The sequence below is a fragment of the Fundulus heteroclitus genome, unplaced genomic scaffold (genome assembly GCF_011125445.2).
Source record: "Fundulus heteroclitus isolate FHET01 unplaced genomic scaffold, MU-UCD_Fhet_4.1 scaffold_240, whole genome shotgun sequence".
NCBI classification, from domain to species: domain Eukaryota; kingdom Metazoa; phylum Chordata; class Actinopteri; order Cyprinodontiformes; family Fundulidae; genus Fundulus; species Fundulus heteroclitus.
Window position 1 is genome coordinate 77,610 of NW_023396651.1, and position 24,716 is coordinate 102,325.

The 24,716-nt window shown below is 40.1% G+C and overlaps 1 protein-coding gene across 1 annotated transcript in view; it reads left to right on the top strand.

Annotated features, from left to right (window-relative positions):
• Nucleotides 1-24,716, top strand: part of LOC118559150 (A-kinase anchor protein 6-like) — a 182,720-nt gene that overhangs the window by 26,831 nt on the left and 131,173 nt on the right. The window contains exon 2 of the mRNA XM_036129860.1: nt 14,075-14,221. Within this exon, the coding sequence (XP_035985753.1) occupies nt 14,075-14,221 (147 nt within the window). The remainder of the gene's footprint in view (nt 1-14,074; nt 14,222-24,716) is intronic.

The following is a 24,716-nucleotide window of genomic DNA, read 5'->3' on the forward strand; positions in this document are numbered from 1 at the left end:
TGGGGGAGAGAGGGGGTTTATTAGGTATTTAGGGGGGGGGGGGGGGGGGGGTTCTGGCTGGGTGGCTCGTACGGGTCGTGTTGGCCCCCGCTCTTTGGGGGGCCTGGTCTGGGGGGCCTGGTCTGGGGGGCCCCCCGGGGGCCCCAGCCGTCCCCCGGGGGGCGGCCGGGGCCCCAGCCGCGGGGGCGGTGCGCCCCTGGGGCCTCTGGCCCCCAGGGCCCATGGCCGGGACCACTTCAGCGGGGCTGGCTGCCGGCGGAGCCCACGGGCTCGTCCCCGCGGCTCTTGGGGGCGTCAGCATTGCGGTGACTGGGGGATTTCCTCGGGGTCGTCTCTCCTCTTTCCTTGGGGGGGGGGGGGTTGCAGATATCCTGTCTCGGCCCCTCCTGGGCGCCCTGGTGTAGGGGCACCTTTGGGAGTCCGGGGTCATGGGTCCCCTGACTCCTGCCTCTGTGCTCAGGGAAGCGGGCCTTTGGTTCTCCGCAACCACTATCGAGCTATTTCCTTCTGGATAATTTTCACCTAAACTAGTGCACTCTCACAAACTCCCACAGGTGCTGGGTCCCAGGTATTAAGTGTTCACTTATATACAGAAAGCTTATAATTTATTTATTTATTTATGTTCTTTCACTTTCTTTTTTCAGGTATCACATTACACATGTCAGCTTAAATAATAATACATATGATTTAGCAATGGCATCTAGGTGTTATTCGATTGTATCTGTTGCTTTATGTCTGTTGGTTGTGCTGTTCTTTTTGCATCTCTCTTTCCAGGTGATGGAGTAGACGGAGAACGTTTTATCACTCTCTCCCTTTTATCTCTTCTTTCTTTCACCTCTTCTCTTTTTTTCTTGTTCTTCCTTTACTCTCCCATTGTAGTGTCCATATAATTTGAATCTCTCCCTGCAGGAATCATAATAAGGCTATATACAAGCATAAATCAAGCGGAGCACTATGGCGAAAGCTGTTCGCTCCACTTGTAAAAGCAAAATCTGTCGAGCTCTATCTGGCATTGAGACATCAATTCCTATTGCCACATTGCTAGACAGGACACTGGGGGAAAAAAAAAAGACGTGAACATACTGTAGGTATTAAGAGAAAAACATTAGGCTGGTTTAAATCTTATCTACCTGACAGATTCCAGTTTGTTAATGTTAATAAAATATTCTCTTCAAACTCTACAGTCACTTGTAGAGTACCACAGCGTTCAGTCTTTGGGCCAATTCTCTTTACTATATAAATGCTTCCAATTGGTAAAATTATCAGACAGCAAGGGATTACTTTCCACTGTTATGCTGATGACACTCTTGTTGTGCAATTAGACACTGTTTAATGTTATTTAATGTTTATTAAATAACCCTCTGTCTGTTAAGTATTGTCTGGTGATGATCAGCTCTTAAGCTGATATCAAGACAATGGTTGAAAGGGATGAATTCGAGCACTAGCGATCTTTTAGCAGCAAAACCTGCACACACATAGAATAAAGGAGTGACAACTTCTTTTCAAGTCCAAGAACCCCGAGTAAACAAAAACATTATTTGATGAAATACTATTTTATTTAAGTTAAAGAACCAAAGTTCACCTTAAAGAATGTGAATCGTGGTTAAATTAGCTTAACTAATTCAGAACAACATTTGACATGTGTTTCAACCCATTTACAATGCAAAGCACAAGTTAACCAGAACATTATTTTGAGAAAATAACATTCTGGTTACTGATTTGCCCAGTAAAATCATTTAAACCCTTACGACCGAGTTTGTTAATGCAATTCTCCATCCTGGCATCTGGGGTTGCTGTAGCAAATCGGTGACTAAGAGGTTCAATTCAATTAAATTCAATTTTATTTATATAGCGCCAAATCATGAAACATGTCATCTCAAGGCACTTTACAAAGTCAAGTTCAATCATATTATACAGATTGGGTCAGATTATACAGATTGGTCAAAAATGTCCTATATAAGGAAACCAGTTGATTGCATCAAAGTCCCGACAAGCAGCATTCACTCCTGGGGAAGCGTAGAGCCACAGGAAGAGTCATCTGCATTGTACATGGCTTTGCTGCAATCCCTCATACTGAGCAAGCATGAAGCGACAGTGGGAAGAAAAACCACCCATTAACGGGAAGGAAAAACCTCCGGCAGAACCGGGCTCAGTATGAACTGCCTCGACCGACTGGGGTTACAGAAGACAGAACAGAGACAGAACAGAGACACAACAAGAGAAACAAAAAAGCACAGAAGCACACATTGATCTAGTAATCTGTTCTACATTAGATGGTAATAGCGGGTGAGCCGTCTTCTCTGGATGATGTCACAGTTAACAGAACGCCAGACCAGGTGTACCTACTATGAAGAAAAAGAGAGAGAGCAAAAAGTTAAAAGCTGAAATGACGACAGTCATTTCAATGTAATACAATGCAAAACTGGAGAACAGTAGACTGAAGAACAGTAGAGATCAGTAGAGTGAGAAAATTAGACCCTGATGTCCTCCAGCAGCCTAGGCCTATCACAGCACAACTATAGAGATAGCTCAGGGTATGAGCCACTCTAACTATAAGCTTTGTCAAAAAGGAAAGTTTTAACATTAGTCTTAAAAATAGGTTTAGGTTATAACATAAACTTAACAAAATTGCCTTTACCAACATTAATATTCGATAGTAATGCGGGGATAAGGCTCATAGCACCATCGAAGGATGGCGGAGCCGAACGATTAAGTTTTGTGCTTTAAACAAACTCCTTTTGAAATGTCCGGGACCGGATGTTAGCGAGGCTAATAGCAGTAAGGCTAGCGTGAGCTACCTGTTAGCCCTTTGTTCTAAAGCAGTATATGTCCAACGCGTTACAGACATTTGACAAAGGAACCCAACTCCTGCTGTAAAGGATACACAGGCCCTCTGTGCCTTTGTATCCTTTACAGCAGGAGTTGGGTTCCTTTGTCGAACTCTTCCACTGTTCAGAATTCAATCTGAGATCAATTATTCATCATGGCGTTATTATAGCATAACACTCTATATATAGCTATATTTATCCATAAATCCTGATGAATTCAATCGGTTGTTTCAACAACAGGCATGTCTTGATGACATTAAAAGCTTGATGACTTTGAATTTCCTGCATTTAAATTCTGACAAGACAAAAGTTGTATGTTTGGACCAGAGTCTTCAGAAATAAACTTCTTAATTAATCACTTAATCTGGATGGCATTAAATTGGCCTCTGGCACTACAGTAAAAAAATATATATATTTTTGACCAAGACATGTCATTTACTTCCCATACTAAACAGGTTTCCATGGTTTCCTTTTTTCACCTCTAGAATATTGCCAAAATCAGAAATATTTTGTTCAGAAGTGACGCTGAAAAACTACTCCAAGCAGTTGTTACATCAAGGCTGGACTATTGTAATTCTTTATTATCAGGAAGTCAAATCAATGCAGTTCTAAATTTTCAGCTGATCCCAAATGCTGCCGCAAGAGTTCTGATGAAAATCAACAAGAGAGGTCATGTTTGTCTAATTTTAACTTCCCTTTATTGACTCTGTGTTAAATCACGAATAGAATTAAAAATTCTTCCTCTCACGTATAAAGCCCTTAATAATCACGCTCCATCATATATTAGGGATCTGATTACACGGTATGTTCCTAACAGAGCACTGTTGTGCAATTATACACTGTTTAAAGTTGTGTAATGTTTAATAAATAACTCTCTGTCTGTTAAGTATTGTCTGGAGGATATCAGCTCTAAAGCTGATATCAGGACAATGGTTGAAAGGGATCAATTTGAGCACTAGCAATCTTTTAACAGCAAACTCTCCACATACATAAAATAAAGGAGTGAAAACTTCTCTTCAAGTTCAATAATTTAATAACAGAAATAAAATGAACATCCAGATAACATTACTATATAATGCTGTTTATCTGAATTAACACAATATTTCGATTAACAAATCCTCGCTACTGAAACTTAACTAAACTACTAAGCAAAATGAAGATAAAAGAAACTAAGCTAAGGAACTATTTACATGCAAAGGTACACAAAAGATGGAACAAAGTGGTTGGTCATAATTAGAATAATTCAGTGAATCCTTGGTTACTGCAGATCTGATCCACAGAGCATGGAATAGAGTTAGATAACTAATTTAGAACAACATTTGGCATGTTTTCAAACCATTCATAATGAGAACCCCGAGTAAACGAAACGTTGTTTGATCAAATTACATTTTGTTTGAGTTAAAGAACCAAAGTTCATCTTAAAGAATGTGAATTAAGGTTAAATTATCTTAACTAATTCAGAACAACATCTGACATCTGTTTCAACGCATTCACAATGCAAGTCCAGAGTTGCACAAAACATTATTTGAGAAAGTTACATTTTAAAGAATGATTTGCCCAGTAAAATCATTTACTTTAGTAGCGCGCTTACTGTTATTTATGCGATTTTACCTCCGGGAGCTAGGGGGTGATGCATCGATCAGTGGCTAAAAGTGGTTACTCCTAAAGTTACCAAAATGCCTTTAATTCAACATTAATATTCCATATTAATGCGGGAATAAGGCTCAGAGTACTATCGAACGACGGTGGAGTGAAACAAACAAGCCTTATGCTTTAAAACAAGCTCCTTTTTGAAAGTCCGGAACCGGATGTATCCAGGAGCTAAATAGCATTTTGGCTAGCGGATTTTCGGCGCTGACTTTAAAAGCTTTGGCTTTTATTCTAGTCACAATGAGTGGCCTGATAACATAAACATTGATATCCCATCAATGTATGAAACCCCTGTGGAGATAACGTTTGTTATAACCATAAAACACATTTGAAACATATCAGCAATGCCATGGAACGGGATGCTAGCATGGGCTAATTCCATTAGCCACTTTGTTTAAAGACATGTGGACGCATCACAAAATTTTTCCAATGACCATTGTAACCTTTCCCTTTGGGTCTCTCTGTCCAACCTGTCGGTGCCTTGTGTGAGTTTTGTCCACTTTGGCCATCCAAGGAAGGAGCACTGAAAAGCAGGGAAAATCGTTGGTCTGTTCAGCATCGGGCCAGCGTGAAGCTCTGCAGCCTAGCAGCAGCAACATGTGGTGGTGGGGGGGGGCTAGATCGACGGTCCACACAGTCTCTGTTTCAGCTCCCTCTTTCTTTCAGCGTGGGAAGTAGGTAAAGGAGCCTGATACGCGCTGTCTCAAGTCACCTTTCCTGTAACAGCTGAAGATAAATAAACAAAGCTGTTTTTGGCATGGAGGGATTTCTTCCTCCTGTGCCTGACGCTGAAGTTAAGACAGCAGACTTAAATCTGATTTGCCCGGTCATGCGAAGAGAGATTTCTCCCAGCTGCAGGCTTGTGCATCTTTCAGGCCCTGGGAGGGCCCATCGTGGTTTATATTTAAATAAGAACATCTTCATTACTAAGCAGGTGATACTTAACTAAAACTACTAAAGAAAATCAACATTAAAGACATTCATTTTAAAGTCATTACTATTTTCCCCTGATTGGGTACAGGGGAAAATAGTAATGCGGCAGCTTGGACCAGCCAAGAATCTAATCAGAAGCCACGTATGGGTCCAACGCAGGAATCAGCTGAACGTCTTCTCAACACAGCAAGGCTGCCTGAAAGAAGAAGGAACAATAGCCCGCGCTTTTTATAGGCAAGGCAAGGCAAATTTATTTGTATAGCACAATTCAGTATAGAGACAATGCAAAGTGCTTTACATAATTAAAATATAGGAAAAATAAAACAGAATAAAAGCAAGTACGAATAAAATGTAGAAACAAAAATAGAACATTAAAAACAGTTGGACTAAAAAAAGTTGAACTAGTGATGTTTCGGTAGAACTGTTTAACTAGAACAGTCGAAGGCAATCCTAAACAAATGTGTTTTTAATCTTGATTTAAAGGAACTCGGGCTTTCCGCAGTTTTACAGTTTTCTTGAAGTTTGTTCCAGATAAGTGGAGCATAGGAACTAAATGCTGCTTCTCCGTGTTTGGTTCTGGTTCTAGGTATGCAGAGAAGGCTGGAGCCAGACGACCTGAGTGGTCTGGAGGGTTGATACACTGATAACAAGTCTGTGATGTATTTAGGTGCTAAGCCATTCAGGGATTTATAGACAAACAGAAGTATTTTAAAGTCTATTCTCTGAGCCAGTGTAAGGACTTTAGAACTGGGGTGATGTGCTCTACTTTCTTAGTCTTAATGAGGACATGGGCAGCAGCGTTCTGGATCAGCTGCAACTGTCTGATCCACTTTTTAGGCAGACCTGTGAAAACACCGTTGCAGTAATCAATTCGACTAAAGATGTATTAGTTTTTCCAGATCCTGCTGAGACATAAGTCCTTTAACCCTGGAAATGTTCTTCAGGTGATAAAAGGCCGACCTTGTAATTGTCTTTAGATGCTTTTGGAGGTTCAGGTCTGAGTCCATCACTACACCCAGGTTTCGGGCCTGATCAGTCATTCCTAACTGAAGCAACTGAAGCTGCGTGCTAACTTTTCCTCTACTGGTCCAAAGATTATTAATTCAGTTTGGTTTTTATTCAATTGAGGAAAATTTTGGCACATCCAGCCATTTATTTATAAAATGCATTCTTGCACAAATGCCCTTTGCACAATCATTTCTGCACATACAAATGTTTTTTTAAAAATACTCACCTGTACACTGTGATCGCACACTGTCTCTTTCTCCTGCATTGTTTACATTTCAATTGTTTACTTTAAATCACTGCTGCACTTTATCCTGTAATTTACTGTAATTTTCAAGCTGTATGCAAACAAAATTTCGTTCTGCACGCAATCTGTGCATACAAAATGACAAATAAAGTTGTCTAAGTCTAAACATTTCCTCAGTGCTTGAACTGGTAAATAGTCACCTGGTGACATGGTGATGTAAAGCTGATCACCATGATCTGAGCTAGGGAGAGCATGTAGATATTGAAGAGGAGGGGCCCCAGGATGGACCCTTGGAACCCCACATGTGATTTTTGTCATCTCTGATGTAAAGTTAGCTACTGATACAAAAAAATTCCTGTCCTTTTAAGTAGGATTTAAACAAGTTTAGAGCTGAACCAGAGAGGCTGACCCAGTTCTCTAGGCGTTCTAACAGAATGGAGTGATCGACAGTATCGAATGCCGCACTGAGGTCCAATATTACCAGCACTGTGGATGTTCCACAGTCAGTATTTACATGGATGTCATTAAACACCTTGATAAGGGCGGTCTCTATACTGTGGTGAGCACGGTGGAGCAAGGTGTTTAATTGTTGAAACACAGCTTTTTCAATAATTTTACTGATAAGGGGGAGGTTTGAGATGGGCCTGTAGTTCTGAAGTAGTAGTTTGTCTAAATTGTTCTTTTTTAGCAGTGGTTTGATATTTGCTGTATTTAGGGACTGCGGGAAAACTCCTGACAGAAGGGACGTGTTTATTATCTGAGTCAAATCAGACGCTATGACAGGCAAAACATTCTTAAACAAAGCTGTGGGTAGAACATCAAGGTAGCAGGAGGAGGAACTTAGTTGCTGCATGATCTCCTGTAAGCTCTTATAGTTTATTTGGCTGAATTGGGACATTTGGTCAAGATCGATTCTAGTTGAAAAGAACTTTGGTACTGAACTTGATATGTACTGTATGTACAAACTGATCCTCTAATCTTTAGGATATTCTCAGTAAAGAAGTTAGCAAATTCATTGCAGGCCCTGGTGGAGTGGAGTTCAGAAGCCACGGACACAGGAGGATTTTTTAACTATCGACTGTAGCAAATAACGCACGAGCATTATTAATGTTCTTGTTGATGATCTCAGAGAGGAAAGATTCTCTTGTATTTTTCAGTTGTAAGTTATGTCTGTAAAGTCTCTCTTTATAGATGTTATAGTGAACCTGGAGTCTGTTCTTTCTCCACCTGCGTTCAGCTTTTCGACACTCCCTTTTTTCACTTCTAACTGCTGGAGCATTCTCCAAGGAGATTTTTTTCTTCCCGGAAAAAACTTTAACTTTAATTGGAGCAATGCAGTCAATGATGTCTGAGACTTAAGAATGGAAGTTATCTACTAGCTTATCTATTGAGTTGCAGCCCAAGGTTGACGTAGCAGAGTAAGCTTGAATAAAACTTTCCTTGGCATTGTCCTTAAAGGTGCGTTTTCCTACGATGTCCGTTTGGCTAAATGAGTCACTGGAAATTATGCATTCAATGGTAAGAGAAAAGTAATCAGATAGGGCAACATCAGTTACATTGACCTCTGAAATCTTTAGACCTTTTAGTGATGATCAAGTCTAAAATATGTCCCTGTTTGTGCGTTGGCTATTTAACATCTTGAGTTAAAACAAAGTTTCTGTGTCACACAGTTCTTTTGCACTTCTGTCTTCAGGGTTGTCGACGTGAAAGTTGAAGTCTCCCACAATAATAAAACAGTCATAATCAATGCATATCACACATAGGAGGTCACTAAGATCATTAAAAAAGTTTGATGTGGACTTAGGAGGCCTGTAAACATTCAGAAACATAGTTCGTACCAGGCTCTTTACCTGGAGAGCCAAATGTTCAAAAGAGTCAAATTTTTCCCAAAAACACCTTTTTACACTTTAGTGAAGCATTAAACAATGTTGCCACTCCTCCGCCTTTCCTTTGCTGTCTGCTCTCACAAAGAAAATTGTAGAGTTTTGTTTTGGGACAAAGCTGATTGTGCATGGTTCACAGAATAGAAGATGTTTGAAATCAGCCGTGTTGCACCTGGCCTATTTAGAGAGAAACCATCTCTGTTGAACAGATGTCTCCTCTCCCAAAAGATGTTAAAGTTGTCTATGTAGGTTACAGTTTTTTTGTTTGCATGTTTTTTCAGCTATTTGTTTAGCATCAAAACTCTGGAAAAAATCTCATCTCCACACTTAATGGGCACGTTTTTTCATGATCTTTGGAAGGATGTCTGATACATTAGACACTAGGCCACAGTTCAAAGGGTTATAAATCAACACCTTTGTGTTTTTCTTGTTACAGAAATGTTTACTCCCATTTACAGATACATTGCATAATATCAGGGTCCTTGGCTCTGTGGCGTGATTTTTCTCTGGTAGCTTAGAGCGAAGATTGTTGACATACCTTAGATTGTTGGCGTGATCCTCCTGGGTCTCATGTTGGAGTGGAGCGAATCTGTTGAGTAACGGAATTCCAACATTTCCAGCAGGTTTACTCTTATCATTTGTTGTGAGAACAGCCCATTGTTGTTTCACTTGTCTTGGGACACCTCTCTGTAGTCTCGGCCAGTTTTCTTTGTCTAGGTGTGGGGTTCGTTGATCCTTTGGTCTTGCACCCAGAGTGGTCCAGGGAATCTCATTTTCCTCAGGGAACTGTTTGTTCGCTGAGTTGTTGGGCTGGTGATCACGGTTTAGAATCACAGGCAGCGTTGTTTAATTTCCATACGCAGTGTTTACATCATAATTCACTTCGAGTGGGCGGATTTTCAGCTCCATAACAGCTATTTTCTGTAGAAGCATGTCAATGTCCTCTGTGCTGAAGGTAGGTATCCTTTGAATCGGGTGGTTCTTCTCCATATCCACAGATTCTGTTCCTGTGATGGATTTATAGACTTGAATCTTGAACCAAGCCACTATGTATGTGAAACAAATGGCAGTTCTGTTTGGGATTTTTGTGAACACACTGTCAATTGTGAGATACAAAGGAAGCCAATGCATTAGTCTAATGGTATCTTTGAGATTGCTTAAAGAGGGACTTTTAGAGACAGCTTGAGAAATACTCAGCATTCTGCCACCAAATAGGTTCTTACTTCTGTGTGACTGAAGTAGTGGAACAAAGGTTTCTCTTCAATGTGCTCTATACATGTGAAGACGTACTTGAAATCTATGCCTCTTACGGGCATTATTGTGGTGATATAGAATATATTCCAAAGCCCCAACCTAGACGGAAAAATTAAAAAAATGTACCAAGGAGGAATGCGCACAAAATTGACTAAATCAGCTAAAGTGTAGTTGGGGGCCCTCCCCTCTTTTCCTAGGGAGGACTTCCCCCAGGGCCTAGCCAAGTTCAGGTTATTTTGTTCAGGACCCCAACCTTGGAGTCTCAAGTTTATTTTCTATTCGTTATGGTTAAGTTACTGTTTACATTTGTTCGGAGAGTGGATTTGTTAAGATTTGCTTTCTGACATCCACAAATGATTAATAAGACAGTCAGACATGGCCAACAATAAGATAAATGTAATTACTTTTAATGTTAATGGTCTACTCAACCCAATTAAACAAAGTAAAATCTTATAAAAAATTAAGAAGGAACATGCTTACATAGTGTACTTACAAGAAACCCAAATAAACAAAAGTGAACATGAAAAACTAAGAAGAATGGGTTTCAACCAATTGTTCTTCTCTTCATACAAATCAGGACATAGTAGCTACTCTAATCTCAAACAAGATACATTAAAATTATACGAACTGGCGGATAAGGAAGGCAGGTTTATGCCTTTGAGAGGCAATGTTGGAGGAAACCCTGTAACATTATTTAACATACATGCTCCTCCAGGGAGTGATATTTATTTTTTGAAGAAAATAACTAATGTATTGGTAAAAGAAACACAAGGCATTCTGATTTGTGGAGGGGATTTATATATTAGTTTGCAGCCTAAGATGGATTCTTCCAGGGAGAAAGCCTACCAGAAAGGAAAGGCTTCAAACTGGAAATACGGAAGGAAAAAACACTTTTTTTCTAGATCTCAATGACAATGGAGAAGTATCTCCTCCGATATTATGGGATACTCATAAAGTGGTTGTGAGGGGAAAAATTATAGCAATGTCATCACACTTAAAAAAATAAGAAGTAAAAGATCAGAAGAATTTCATAAAAAATCTAATACAAAAACAAAAATGTACACCAGATATACTGGAAGATTTAAAGAGAATTAGAAATGAAATAAATGATATGGCAACACAGGAAACTATGAAAAACCTCATGTTTCTTAAACAAAGACACTATGAAGGTGGATCAAAATCTATGAGGGTACTAGCATGGAAATTAAAATAGAAAAAAGCAGAAAATACAGTCCATAGGATCAGCAACCCTAAATCAAAATTGTTAAAGGACAAATTGAAGAACATCCAGGAAGCATTTGAAATATTTTATAAAACCTTATGTTCACAAATCTCTGGAGGAACTATAGAACATTATTGATGAATATTTCCACACACTAGAACTACCTCATATGAGCGAAGAACAGAATAGAAAAAATGACATCAGACATTATAGAAAAAGAATTAAAAAAACACAATAAGTAGATTAAAACCATGTCAATCACCTGGGTCACAGCAGAATTTTATAAGGAATTTCAGAAAGAATTGATTCCAATCCTCCTCCCTTTACTAAATTGGACCCTGAAAAAAGCTCAAACACCACCAAGCTGGAAGGAGGCAATAATCTCGGTAATACATAAGAGGGCAAAGATAAACTGGATTGCGGATCATACCGACCGTTATCTGTTTTAAATATTATCAACTTTTCACTTCTATAATGGCTGACGATTGGAAGAATTTCTCCCTTCCCTAATACATAACGATCAAACTGGTTTCATATGACAACGTTAAACACAGGAAAATATAAGAAGGACACTACATATTATAGATCACATACAAAAATGTAAACTGAAAGCCATTGTTATCAGTATAGATGCGGAAAAAGCATTCGATTCAGTTGACTGGAATTTTCTTTTCAGGATTTTACATAAATTTGGACTACACAATAATATAAAAAAACAATACAGGCATTATATAATAATCCCACAGCGAGGATTAAAGTTAATGGAAATTTATCAGACATAATTACTTTAGAAAGAGGGTCTGGACAAGGGTGTACGTGGTCACCGTTACTTTTTGCATTATATTTAGAACCACCTAATTTATTCCTATTCCTTTGATAATTATTCCTAATTAAAGGAATAATTATCAAAGGGATAGAACTTAAATTGGCTTTTTATGCAGATGATATATTAATTTATGTGGAACAACCGACCCACTCTCCCCCAGTTTTGCAGCAATTATTCAAACAATTTGGTCAATTATCAGGATACAAAATTAATATTATCAAACCCAGTTGCTGTCTTATAATTATACTCCACCGCAGGAAATCCAAACAGGTACCCCTTAGCTTGGCACACTGATCATTTGAAATACCTAGGCATTACTATACCAAAGGACCTCGAAAAACTATTCCAGTATAATTATGTTCCCATGCAAAAAATAATTAAAGAGAATATCACAAAATGGAATCTCACTCACAAGTTTTAGCTCAAGAATTGACTCGATTAGGATGAACAGACTGCCCAGTCTGTTATATTTATTCCAAACTTTACCAATTGAAATAAATCAAAAAGTTTTTAATGGATGGGACAAACTATTATCAAGATATATTTGGCAAGGTAAAAGACCTAGAATTGGATATAAGGTCTTACAATTAGGAAAGAAATGGGAGATTGGAGGTTACCTTCCCTTAGAGATTATTATTTAGCAGCACAAGCAAGAACACTAATATACTGGTGTGACCCAACAAATAATGCTCAATGGAAAACTATTGAAACAAAGGCGGCACCCATTCCTGTATAGGCAATTTTGGCCGATGCAAATCTACAGAGTTTCATAAATAATTTAGATAACCGGTGGATGAAAACAACCCTTAGAGTGAGGAAAACTATGGTTAAAAAAATGCACTGGAGAACGACCTGGCAATCATAAAATGGATTGCATATGACCACCAAACAAACTGGACACCAGGTGTAAGGACTAAACATCCAAGGTAATCACTGCTATGTGCACAATAATGAACAACAAATTCTTAATTGATTTTGAAACATTCAAGACAAAATGTTCTTTGGACAAAGAGGACTTTTATCGATATTTACAAATAAAACATTTTGTTAATTAAAAATAAGGCCAATTACTGACAAGAATATAAACCTAATGGAATTTTTTATTAATGCCTATAATTCAAAAATTAAAGGGAAAATGATTTCACTTACCTATAAAAACCTAATAGATCTCAAAAACATTTCAACCCTACATATCAAGGCAAGACGATAGAGAGAGGGCAATTTAACAATAACAGAGGAGGAATGGGCAATAATGTGGAGAGACCAATGGACATACAATAAATCTCTACAATGGCAAGAATATGGATGGAAAAATCTGGTAAGATTCTTTATCACACCTGCTAAGAAATGCCACTATGATGGAAATCCTCCGACATGTTGGAGAAAATGTAGAAATCAAAATGCAAACCATTATCATGTCTTCTGGGACTGCCCAGTTATAAAAGATTACTGGAAATACATAAATAGTGTCTTACAAGATATTTTCAAGCAGAACATTCCTTTGGAAGTCAAGCTTATGCATTTTGGTATAATTTCACAAGAAGCTCCAAAAATAAATAAATATTTGACTATTTTATTAACAGCAAGTAAGAAAAACATTACAAAAAATGGTTATCACATGAGTGTCGCTCTGCAACAGACTGGCGACCTGTCCAGGGTGTACCCCGCCTCTCGCCCATTGAAATGCTGGAGATAGGCACCAGCACCCCTCGAAACCCCATGAGGGATAAAGCGAGTAAGAAAATGGTTGGATGGATGGTTATCACAAGACAAACCAACTTTAGACGACTGGATTGACATAACATTTAACATGTATAAAATGGAGAAAAATAACGGCCTCTCTCAATCACAAAACTGAACAATTCTGTCAGTGGTGGCAGATTTGGGTAGACTATGTAAAACTGTAATACACTACCACTAGTTGTAGGATAAACAACTGAATTACTGCAGTCTGTATTTAGCATGTAACAAGAAAGCTTACAACACATCTCATCATTCTTTTCCAACTTCGCCTAATTCACTCCATCAGAAACCTTGAGTTTTATGTAACTCTTAATGCGTGCATTCAGTTTTTATAAAGAACAACCGGCATATAGTCTGTTCTCATTAAATACAGATGTTAATGTGCAAAATATAATATGAGTTACAATAATAACATAAAACAATGTATAATGTGTGCTCTACCTTTTTAGATAATTGACCTGTGTAATTATTTTCCTTCTACAGAGTAGCCTCGCTGAGCTGCTGCTAATGGAGAACCGGAAGACTAGTCTTCTCAGACAAGCTGCTAGTCTAACGAGGAGTGGGACTAAACTACCAAGCAACTTGCACATCAAAATGCACAACCTTACACACACATGGCGACTACTTGAGGTAAAGCACATAGGAGATAGATGACCATCCCTTTTGTCAAATCATGAAAACCCCGCCCACATTCCAAAGTGACAGTTGCCCTGATCCCGCCTCTAGCCTCCTCCCACTTCCGATATGACTTCACCATATGACCTATGATTTACGACCTGTCAGCCAGTGACCTATGACCTAAGATTTATGATAGTGTGACCTATGACCTAAGATTTATGATTACCAGATGCATGACCTATGACCAAAGATTTATGACTACCAGATGTGTGAACTATGGCATGCAACCTGTGACCTAAGATTTATGACATGTAGCCTAAGACCTGTGACAGAAATGAACATTAAATACACGAGCAACAGCTCTGGTTGACATTCCTGCTGTCAGTATGCCAATTGCATGCTTCCTCAAATCTTGCGACATCTGTGGCATTGTGCTGTGCGATAAAACTGCACCTTTCAGAGCGGCCTTTTATTGTGGGCTGTCTAAAGCACACCTGTGCACTAATGGTGTCTAATCAGCATCTTGATATGACACACCTGTGAGGTGGGATGGATTATCTCAGCAAAGGAGAAGTGCTCACTATCACAGATTTAGACTGGTTCGTGAACAATATTTGAGGGAAATGGTGATATTGTGTATGAGGAAAAAGTTTTAGATCTTTGAGTTCATCTCATAAAAAATGGGAGCAAAACCAAAAGTGTTGCGTTTGTATTTTTGTTGAGTGTACGACTTGTGACCTATGACTGATTTAAAGACGACCAGATGCTAAAAGGCATGTTGAGACCACATAACTATACCACCTTCTAAACTTGTGGGTGGAGTTTCCAGCTTAAATATGGTCAAATAAATTGTGTTAAGTAAAACATTCCTGTTTCAAAAAACAAGGACCACAAATTGGAAAAGCAGTTCATGGATCTCTGCTACAGAAATGGCTGATGAACCAGGCTCAACCGTTTTCGATGACACAGATGCAGTGTGCGAGGTCGTAATCATCCAACCCAGAGAAATGGAAAACATTAAGGATGACCTCGGGACACATCCTCTATGAGAAAAGTAACAGCTTCAAGAACCTCAAACAATCGACAAATCCTTTCAACTGGGACAACTCTTCTGTGTCAAACCCCAAACTCGATCTTCCAAGATTCAAGCCATATGCCCCCCCCCCCCCGAAATCTACATTTTATCTATGTCGGAGGCAGATGGCTTTGTCCAAAGTGAATAGGCAAACTCCAATTTTACCAACTTGACCCAGGAAAGAGGAGCTCATGCCCTTGTCAGATACGTGCAACTTGACGTATAATGAATGGGCTCTTCTGAGACTCGCAATCCCCCACATCAACAAAGGTGGTGAAACAACCCCTTACATTTAATCTACAAAATATCTCCGAAAAGGGTACTCTCCATCAGGAAATTGATACCCGAAAGATTCTCTTTAGTGCAATATGGGAAACAAGAGCTACTAAAAGCGGGCAATGGTCTCTATGTGCAAGCAGATGTGGGAACAAGCATTTTACATCCCTAGATGTGTTTGTTTGGAAGCTTTCCATACAGATAGCAGAATATTAAAAAACATGTTGGCCTTACATTTTCATGCACGGTGTTGGAAAATGGATGAAATTGGGGCCCATATTTCCAACCTCTTTAGAAGTTCACGTTGCTGGGTCGTTATTCTCTCGGTGAAAAAAACACTGACATATCTGGACCAGCCTCTAAACAAATCCTCCTCTAAGACCCCACCCCCTCTACCCAAGAAATAGAGTGAAGCAAGGCTCCCAATATACTGATTCTTCACTCCTTCTTCTACTCGTGAAAAGACATACTTTAAATTCTTCAGGATGATGCCTGCATACTGAAATACAGAGTCAGATTATATAGGTGCTGAAACCTATAATCTGTCTTCTACTCGCAAAGCATTGCAGGATGAAATTGATGGATGGATGGATGTCTTAAACGCTCATCACTATGAGTAATATGTCAATTAACTCTTATAACATTTGCTTTATTTTCCAGAATTTTTAAACATTAAAACACAAAAATTAAGAGTACACAAGTGAAAACATAGACACACTGAAACATTTCTAGTCTCAAGCTTTGCTTTGAAAGGAAGCAGAAACTTTCATAAGCATTAAGGTAGATTCAGAATCATGGCCTCACCATTTAGTGACTATTTGATAAAAATCTGAATGTTTGGTTATTATCTTGATACTAGCTCATAGGGTATCAGGAACATTAGAAGATGAAGAGGTGAACACAGAAAGAGGGTAACTTTAAAACCAAAGAACCATGTAATTCAGCTTTCTGCCACAGTGTAACCAGTGATTTCAATATGTTATTATTATTATTATTATTATTATTATTATGAATTTTTATTTAACCTTCAGATTACATTTTGCTTATTGAAGGATAGTTTTGTCTCAAAATTCCAGATGATGACTAGGCTTTGTGCCTTTGCAAATTCTCAGTTACCCGGGTCATCACAACAACAAACAGGGGGCAACAGGACCACTCAAGTGCAAGCCACCAGAATTGACAAAGACTCGTGGATAGGTGTCAAAATATTTTCAGAAAAACTGAGCGATAATCTGGTAGCTAGAGGTATTACTTATACACTTTCAGTGACCTTTTCTGAAGCTGTCTGGTCAAAGGACAGACAATGATTAGAATAAGCTAGAAGGCTAACACAGACAAACATAACAACAACGCACACTCTCAGTCATCTGCAATACTATTTGACATAGCATAAAGAAGAACACATTCTAAAAAGTTCAAATAATAGAGTTTAACATTATGTTACTATTAATCTTCCTGTGTGTATGCATGTGTGTGAATGTGCATTAAGAATGAGGGTGTGTTTGTCTCTGTTTGTGATTGCATATATGGTTGAATTCAACATGATGAATGAAACAGTCTTATTCCCACCCTCTGGAGTGTCTGCTTTGATGCTGCACTAGAAAAATATTTCTCCCAGAGAGGAGAGGGTATAATCAATAAAAGTCACTTTATTGATATAATAATGACCCACATTATATTGTAATGTAACGATATTACCGAAATTGGAAAAGTAATTAATGTGATTACTCCGTTATTGAAAAAAATAACAGTTACTCCCAACAATGGCAGCTATGCAACTGGTTAGCAAAACAATTTACTGGATACCTCTTGTTAGTGTGATCCAGTAATGTTCAGATAAAGTGGTGGTTTCTTCAGGGTCATATCCGTGACAAGGAATGCCTCAATGAGAAGTTAAAATACAAAGTAACTGTTCCCCCAAAGAAGAGTCCTTGGCATATTCAGAAATTATGTTTGCCACACAAACAGAGCAGTTCCAGTGTGTATGCATGTGCATTAATATGTTATTTCTAGTCCTGCATAGTCAAATACAAAGATATGATAATCGTTTCACCCAAATTCTAAGTTTTTTGGAGTATATGTACATGAACATATGTATAAAACTGAGATTAATTCCATTTTAGAACTGGAGCAGCAGCAGTCTCTCTCTCCCTGCCTCCTCCTTTCGCTGCTGTGTGTGTGTTTCTGCAACAATAAACACACTGTGATTAAACTTCTATTACTGTTGAGGGAGCTATTGGACTCCCAGCATTTATTCAGAAACCTATATTTGGTGTTTGTCATCAACATGCAAACAAACTGTGGTTGGCAATACAAAATACCCAATTTTTATTTAGTGCTGTGGTGGATAAGCATAGTTCTGATCACATGGTGTCGGTAGTGATTTGTAAGATCACCTGTTTTGCTCACCTGGGGAGTTTGAGTGACTGGGTGATGGGTGATGTCTACTTTTTGCTGACCGCAAGCTTTGGATGTTTTTTTTTTGTTCTCCTTTTGCCTTTGATCACAGCTCAAACCTGTGGACCCGTTTTTATGCTGCATTGGTTTTTTGAAGATCAATAACAATAAAAGGATCTTAACTGCAGCTTGGACTCAAGTTTTGAATAGCGAGCGCGTCGACAAGAATTGCCCTATTCAGCTGCTCGGCGACTCAGTTTGTTTGACTGTCGGCAATATTTGTCAGCAAAAAACGACGGCAACAGAGCTTCTCGCACAGCAGGAACGGCAACGAGAGCCCGCACAACACCGCCACCCCGCCCCTACGAAAGCGGATCACTTGAGAGAGAAGGAAAAGACAGTGGGAGTATGTAACCGGCGGGTTTGTGCTGTTTGAATGCAGCTTGGTTCTGCCAGGTGCAGATGTTGTTGTGACACGCCCCCCGCTATGTTTTGCTGGACTGTGGCTGCGGGATTTTGGTGTGCGTGTGGGCTGTCACTCTGCGTGATTTCAGCAAGCTGGTGCTTTGAAGTTTCCTTCAATTTGGATTTTGGCAAATGACGTAAAATGAGTGGATCATCTGCTGCATCTGTTGGTGAAAAACCTGAAAAGGATAAAATAACTATCGTTCTTACTGAGAAAGCTCTCGCAAATAAAATTGAAACGATCCAAACAGAACGGAAAACGACTGTAAGCAAAATGAAAGGTGTAATTAAGTCTCTCAAAGAGCTAATGAAAGATGATGAAAACTATTCATCAAGTAATGTTATAGTTGGATGAGTTAAGACACCTCTCTAAGGATGCCAATGCATTGCATGAATCGCTGTTGACTTTAATTCCACTTCATGAGAAACATAAGCAAAACACATGGTTCGCAAGCATCACTAAATACAATAAGGAGTTTATTGAGGACGTTGAAATATGGCTTTCTGAAAACAATAAATGCTCAAGCAGGCCATCCTCCGGCATGTTACAGTCAGAGAAAACTCCAGTAGGAGGAGAAATGGAGGTTCAAGAGCATGTGGAACCTGAATTGTCTGTTAATCCCCAGCATGACAACCATGAGGATGTGTTGCCATCTAATAGTGTTTCAAATCAAGGGAGCAGGTCAAGCTCCAAAGTATAATCAACTGCATCTGAACGTCTCAGGGCGGACGCTGAAATGGTTGCTCACACATCAAAATATGCTGAAAGAAAAATATGCTCTGGAAGGACAAGAGGAGCGACTGAGAAAAAGGAAAGAACAGCTTCAGCTTGAAGCTGAAATAGCTGCAACTGCTGCAAAAGTAAAAGTGCTGTAAATGGATCTGCAGCTCAATGGAAAGCTTCACTGAAGTCCAATGTCATGGAATCCTATTTAAAACAAAAGGAAATGCTCTTGAGATCCTTGAAGCAGATGCAAAGACTTTTGTTCCACAGACACTTCCGAAGAGAGTAAAGAGAAATAATTCTTCAGAGGTTTAAGAATATCAGACTGCTGTGAAGATTTGTTTATTTTGCAAAGGTGGACACAAACTGGATTTATGTTTTCTGTTTAATAAGAAACCTCATAATGAGAAGATTACATTTCTTAAGAAGAATAATATCTTTTTTGGTTGTCTGAGCACAGGGCACATGAGCAAAGAATGCAGAAATCGCCTTTTATGTAAAATATGTGGTTTCAGACATGCAAGTATACTTCATATCCACCACAAGAAGAACGATTTCAAACTTGACACTGAAGCAGATAACACTCCTGTCACAGTTCAGACTAGTGGTCCTACTGGGGCCAGGGAACAAGACTGTAAGCTCTCCATTGTGCCAGTCAAAGTAAAATAAAAAAAAGGTCAAAGAACAGTGGAAACATGCCTTTCTAGATCAAAGGAGTTCAGCATCCTTTTGCACAGCTGAATCTCTGGGAGAAAAACAAAGATTCTTTTATGCACCATGGGACAAGAGAAAGTGATGGACAGCTTTATTGTGCCTGAACTCGAAATCGCTGGATTGGACAGGAATATGTATTGTGACATGCCTGACCTCTTCACTCAGCATAGAATGCCTGTAGACTTGAGTAACATCCTAAAGCAAAGAGACCTGGATAAATGACCACATTTGAAGGATGTTCATTTGCCTGAGATAAAAGCACAGGTGGAGCTTCTGAAACCTCTCCAGAACTCTCGAAACTTTGGAGGTCATCAGAGCTGAAGGTGACGGACCTTTTGCCATTAAAACGATGCTCGGTTGGACAGTGAATGGGCCACTTGAACAAGAATGCTGTGGAAAACCAAATTATCCGTCCACAGTCACTACCAACAGGATTTCTGCTGTTACATTAGACAAGTTATGGAAACAACAGTTCAAGATGGACTTCCCTGAGAGCAGCTGTGATGAGCATGTGGGGCTGTCAAAGGAAGACTCTAAGTTTCTGAAGTTGGCTAAGAAGACAGTGATCTTGAAGGATGGACACTACAGCATTGCCCTGCCTTTGAAAGTCCTGCCAATAGCAGACTTGGAACGGTATAGATCGTGTCGGAGAGGACGCTGGCGGTCGCTGTTTGCCGCTTCTCAAACAACTTTATTTTGAATGTTGTTGTTTTTGAGTTTTATCGTTTTACATAGTTTCACAGTCTAAGATTTTGAGTTACGGCTTGATACAAAACTGGAGGCTTTACTCACCAACTGATATCAACCTCCAACATCAACGGATTGTTGGTCACCTCCCGCTGTCAGTGGTATACACCAACCGTGTTTGACTAACGGTTATCTCCCGGCTAACACTCTCGGCGACCGGCATGACGCTCATGTACTCCATTCCACAGCTGCTGGCTCTCAACAACCGCAACAACTGCACTGCTACGTGCAACACAGCCATCAAAGAACTTTGACCATGGCGCCGTCCACGTTACATTCACAGAAGTTTCCGTCGAAAGTTTGTTTACCATCAGCCTGGCCAGCCCACAACTAACATTCCATCTATCTGGACAGCGGTCGCACGTCTTTCGTGTCATCAGAGTGGTGCCGCTCTCGGCGCTAAGAACACGGGAAACATCACGAGATCGAAGCATGCTCAGCCGAGCTGCATAGGAAACAACGCGTTGCCTTGCCACACCAAGCCGACTGTAAAACGTGTTGTGGATTTCAGTGTACTACTGCCTCTACAGAGATTCACCACAGCATCAACACTTAAAATAGAACTTTTTAATGCACAATCCCTCACAAACAAAGCATCCTTCCTACACGACCACATCACAGACAAGGGATTAAACTTCATGTGTCTTACAGAAACATGGCTCCAGCCAGGGTTCTATTCAGCCCTTAATGAAGTCTGCCCCCCCGGTTACAGCTACCTGGAGCAGGGGCGGATTAAGAAATTTTGGCCCCCTGGGCCTGACATGGTCTTGGCCCCTCAACCCCCCGCGCGTGCGGGCGCACACACACGCACGCACTATGCAAGAAATACTGTATACTGTGAACGGACATGCACACTGTCCTGTACAGAAGAGTGCACATACTGCACACACACTATTAGGTATACCACACAGACACTGACAAGCACAGGTTTCACACAGACACAGGTGGAGGGGATAAATGGCCTAAAAATAAACATTTTGGAAAATGATTATGCCCACTTCAGTGATGGTGCATTGGGTCATTTGAGAGATATTATGTATTGGAAGTTGGTAGCTATCATGAAATAAACCCCCCACCCCACCCAAAAAACTAAATCGGACATGATTTTTGCCCCCTTTTCCTCCCTTCTATCATTAAAAATAAAATAATATCTTAGGAAAACACTTTGGCATAACGGCAGCTGTGCAGCAAATTGAGGCTCAAAGTCTGTATCTATTTGTGGTTAAGCTTGAGGAGAAGGAGAAAGGTAAAATGATAACATGCATCGGAGAGCACCACAAAGAAAGGTGTAGGCCAGTTCATGGTACAAGGGCTGCATGCAGGTCAAGATAGCCCATTTCCAAGAATGCTATAGTGGCTGGACAGGCACTGGACATGTCCTGAACTCAGTGTCAGACGTGGCTGCCGAATACTTGGATGAAGTGAAGCAGCTGACAGATCTCATGCTGCCCCATCTGAAGACTGTCCTGGCCAGGCAGAGGATGGATGAGGAGACCTTCCCAATGGACCCTGTCAGTGAACAGGCTAGTAACATTGATGGCACCCCTGTGCACAACATTGGGATGGAGAGACAATGTGGCAAGGTGGACTACAAACTGAAGAAGTTGGGCACACTGAACGCAGTCAATAGGTCAATAATTTTACAGAAGTGCCAGGAGCTTCAGAGGTTTCAAGGCAGCAGCACAAGCAAAAAGGGAGGTTGAACTCAACTGGAGTAAATTCATGAAGGCAAAATTCGAGAGTAGGGCAGATGAGAAACAAGAGATGGCTCAAAGAAAGGAGAGTAAGAGACTAGACATGCTGGACACACTGAAATCTTTTGATGGCCCCTTCACGATAGTGGGAAGTTGAAAAGTTCCTTGTGGATGAAAGTCTGCACAAGAATGCAAAGCTGCAGAGAATGAAGCTTGAGGTTCAGTTTGCCAGAGAAAGCACCAAGCTTCTGCCTAAAGTCAATCCTATCTTTACAATCCAGGTGACACTTCCCAGAAATGGCGAAAGTGCAATTCTCCAAGTCATAATGGATACTTAGAATTTTATGGTGGTGGTAAGTATTCATGAAAACAGGTAGCCTAACATTAGTGAATGGGTGAATTCTGGAAATAACCTAAAAATCTTACACAGTGCACCTTTAAGCAAGGGGTTTCTTTCGTGCTTTCAATTTTGCAAAATCATCCACCACATCATTGAAGTCCAACTCTCTTGTCAGCTCACTCTCAATTGCCATTAGAGATAACGCATTTAATCTTTTCTGAGTCATTCTTGTGCGCAGCTCATTTTTTACTCTTGACAAAAGAGAGAATGAGCGTTCTCCCTCACAGTTACTGACCGGTAGAGTGAGAAAAATCTGTAGCGCAATGTATGTATTAGGAAACGTAGGCTGTAGTCCAAAATGTATTATTGTTTTGAGCAGTCCTGAAGGGGTCCTCTCCTCATCAGTGTTGTTGAGCTGTATAAAAGATTTGAACTGTATAAGCTCCTGTCCAAGACTTTCATTGAGGTCAGATGGGTATGATTCAGTGAGAATCTTGGCCTTGTGAAGGACTGAAGCATTGGACTCTGTATCCAAAGAGAAAAGGACACTGAACAAATTGTTCAGATGTTTGTAGGCCTCCAGACGGTGATTAAGGCTTGAACTCAGTTGATCAATAGAGGCAATAAATGTCTCTATTTGAAATAGTTGCCTTCCCTCAAGCACAACATCTGGGGATGCTGATTCATCAGCAAACTTTTTACGTTTCCTCGTCCGTTCAGCCCTGTAAGATGGGGTGCCACCCAACATGTTTAAGGCTTTCTGCTCAAAATGATCAAATAGATCTCTTTGGGAGAGAACAAAGGTGCGCAGAGATTCCAGCAATCTAACTGCTGTACCAAGGTCCATGTCTGCTTTTTGAAGTTGCAGACTTGTGGCCTGAAATCTGGACAGAACAGTGTCCCAAAAGCCTGCCATGAAGGCCATCTCAAGTGAATCCAGCTTCCGCACTAGACTGTCAGCTTCAGTTCGTGTGTCTCGTTTCTCTGTGTCATCAGTGGAAATAACCTGTAGTGCTGCTTTTATTTTACTGTAGTTCTGCCACAGTGCTTTGGTAGATTCTGCACGGCAACTCCAACGCGTGTTGGATAAAGCTTTAAGTGTGAGATCTATGTTGGAATTGCCAAATACCCTGTCCCATCGGTGTGTGGATGCAGTTGTGAAGTTGTAAATAGACTGAATCAAGTCAAAATACTTAGAGACTTCATTTCCACATCTGTCAATGCTGTTGACTCCCACCAAATTCAAAGAGTGAGCTGCACATGGAATATAGTGTATTAATGGGTTGCTTTTCTTTAAGTGAGCCTGCAACCCATTATACCTCCCTGACATGTTGCTGGCATTATCATAAGCCTGCCCCCTGCAATTTGACAGCTCTAACCCTAGATTTTCCAACACAGACATGACACAGTTAGCCAAACTTTCACCTGTATGGCTAGTAATGGGCTCAAAACCCACAAAGCGTTCAACAACACTGCCCTCTTTGCTAACAAAACGGAATATGAATGTCAATTGGTCCACATGAGATAAATCTGGGGTTGAATCCACAATGATAGAGTAGTATTTGCTTGCTTGCAGTTCATCTGCTATAGCCTGTTTGGTTTTTGCACCCATCAATTCAATGAATTCCTCACAAATGGTGGAGGACAGATATGAGGTATTACCTCGACCCATCTGCCCAAACTTTCTGATGTGATCCTTTAGAAAGGGATCAAATTCAGCCAGGACCTCCAGAATACCAAGGTAGTTCCCATTGAGAGGAGACCCTAACGATTCATTTTTACCCCTAAATGCAAGGCCCCTTTCTGCAAGGAATTTAATGACTGCAACATCTCTTTGTAACACCTGCCTCCAATAGCTGCTCTCTGCCTGAAACTGTTTGAACAGGTCTGCATCAACCGTGGCACCTTTGGCGCGGTTCAAGACTGCTTGCATGCAGGTTATGTGCTCAGCACTTCGCTCATGTTCACCAAATCTTTCTGAGTGTTTCCAATCACAATAGCCTGTCACAAAAGAATGCGTTTTTGGGGAAAACAGTTTGCATGCAAAGCAGTAAACATTACCAGTAGAGGGAGAG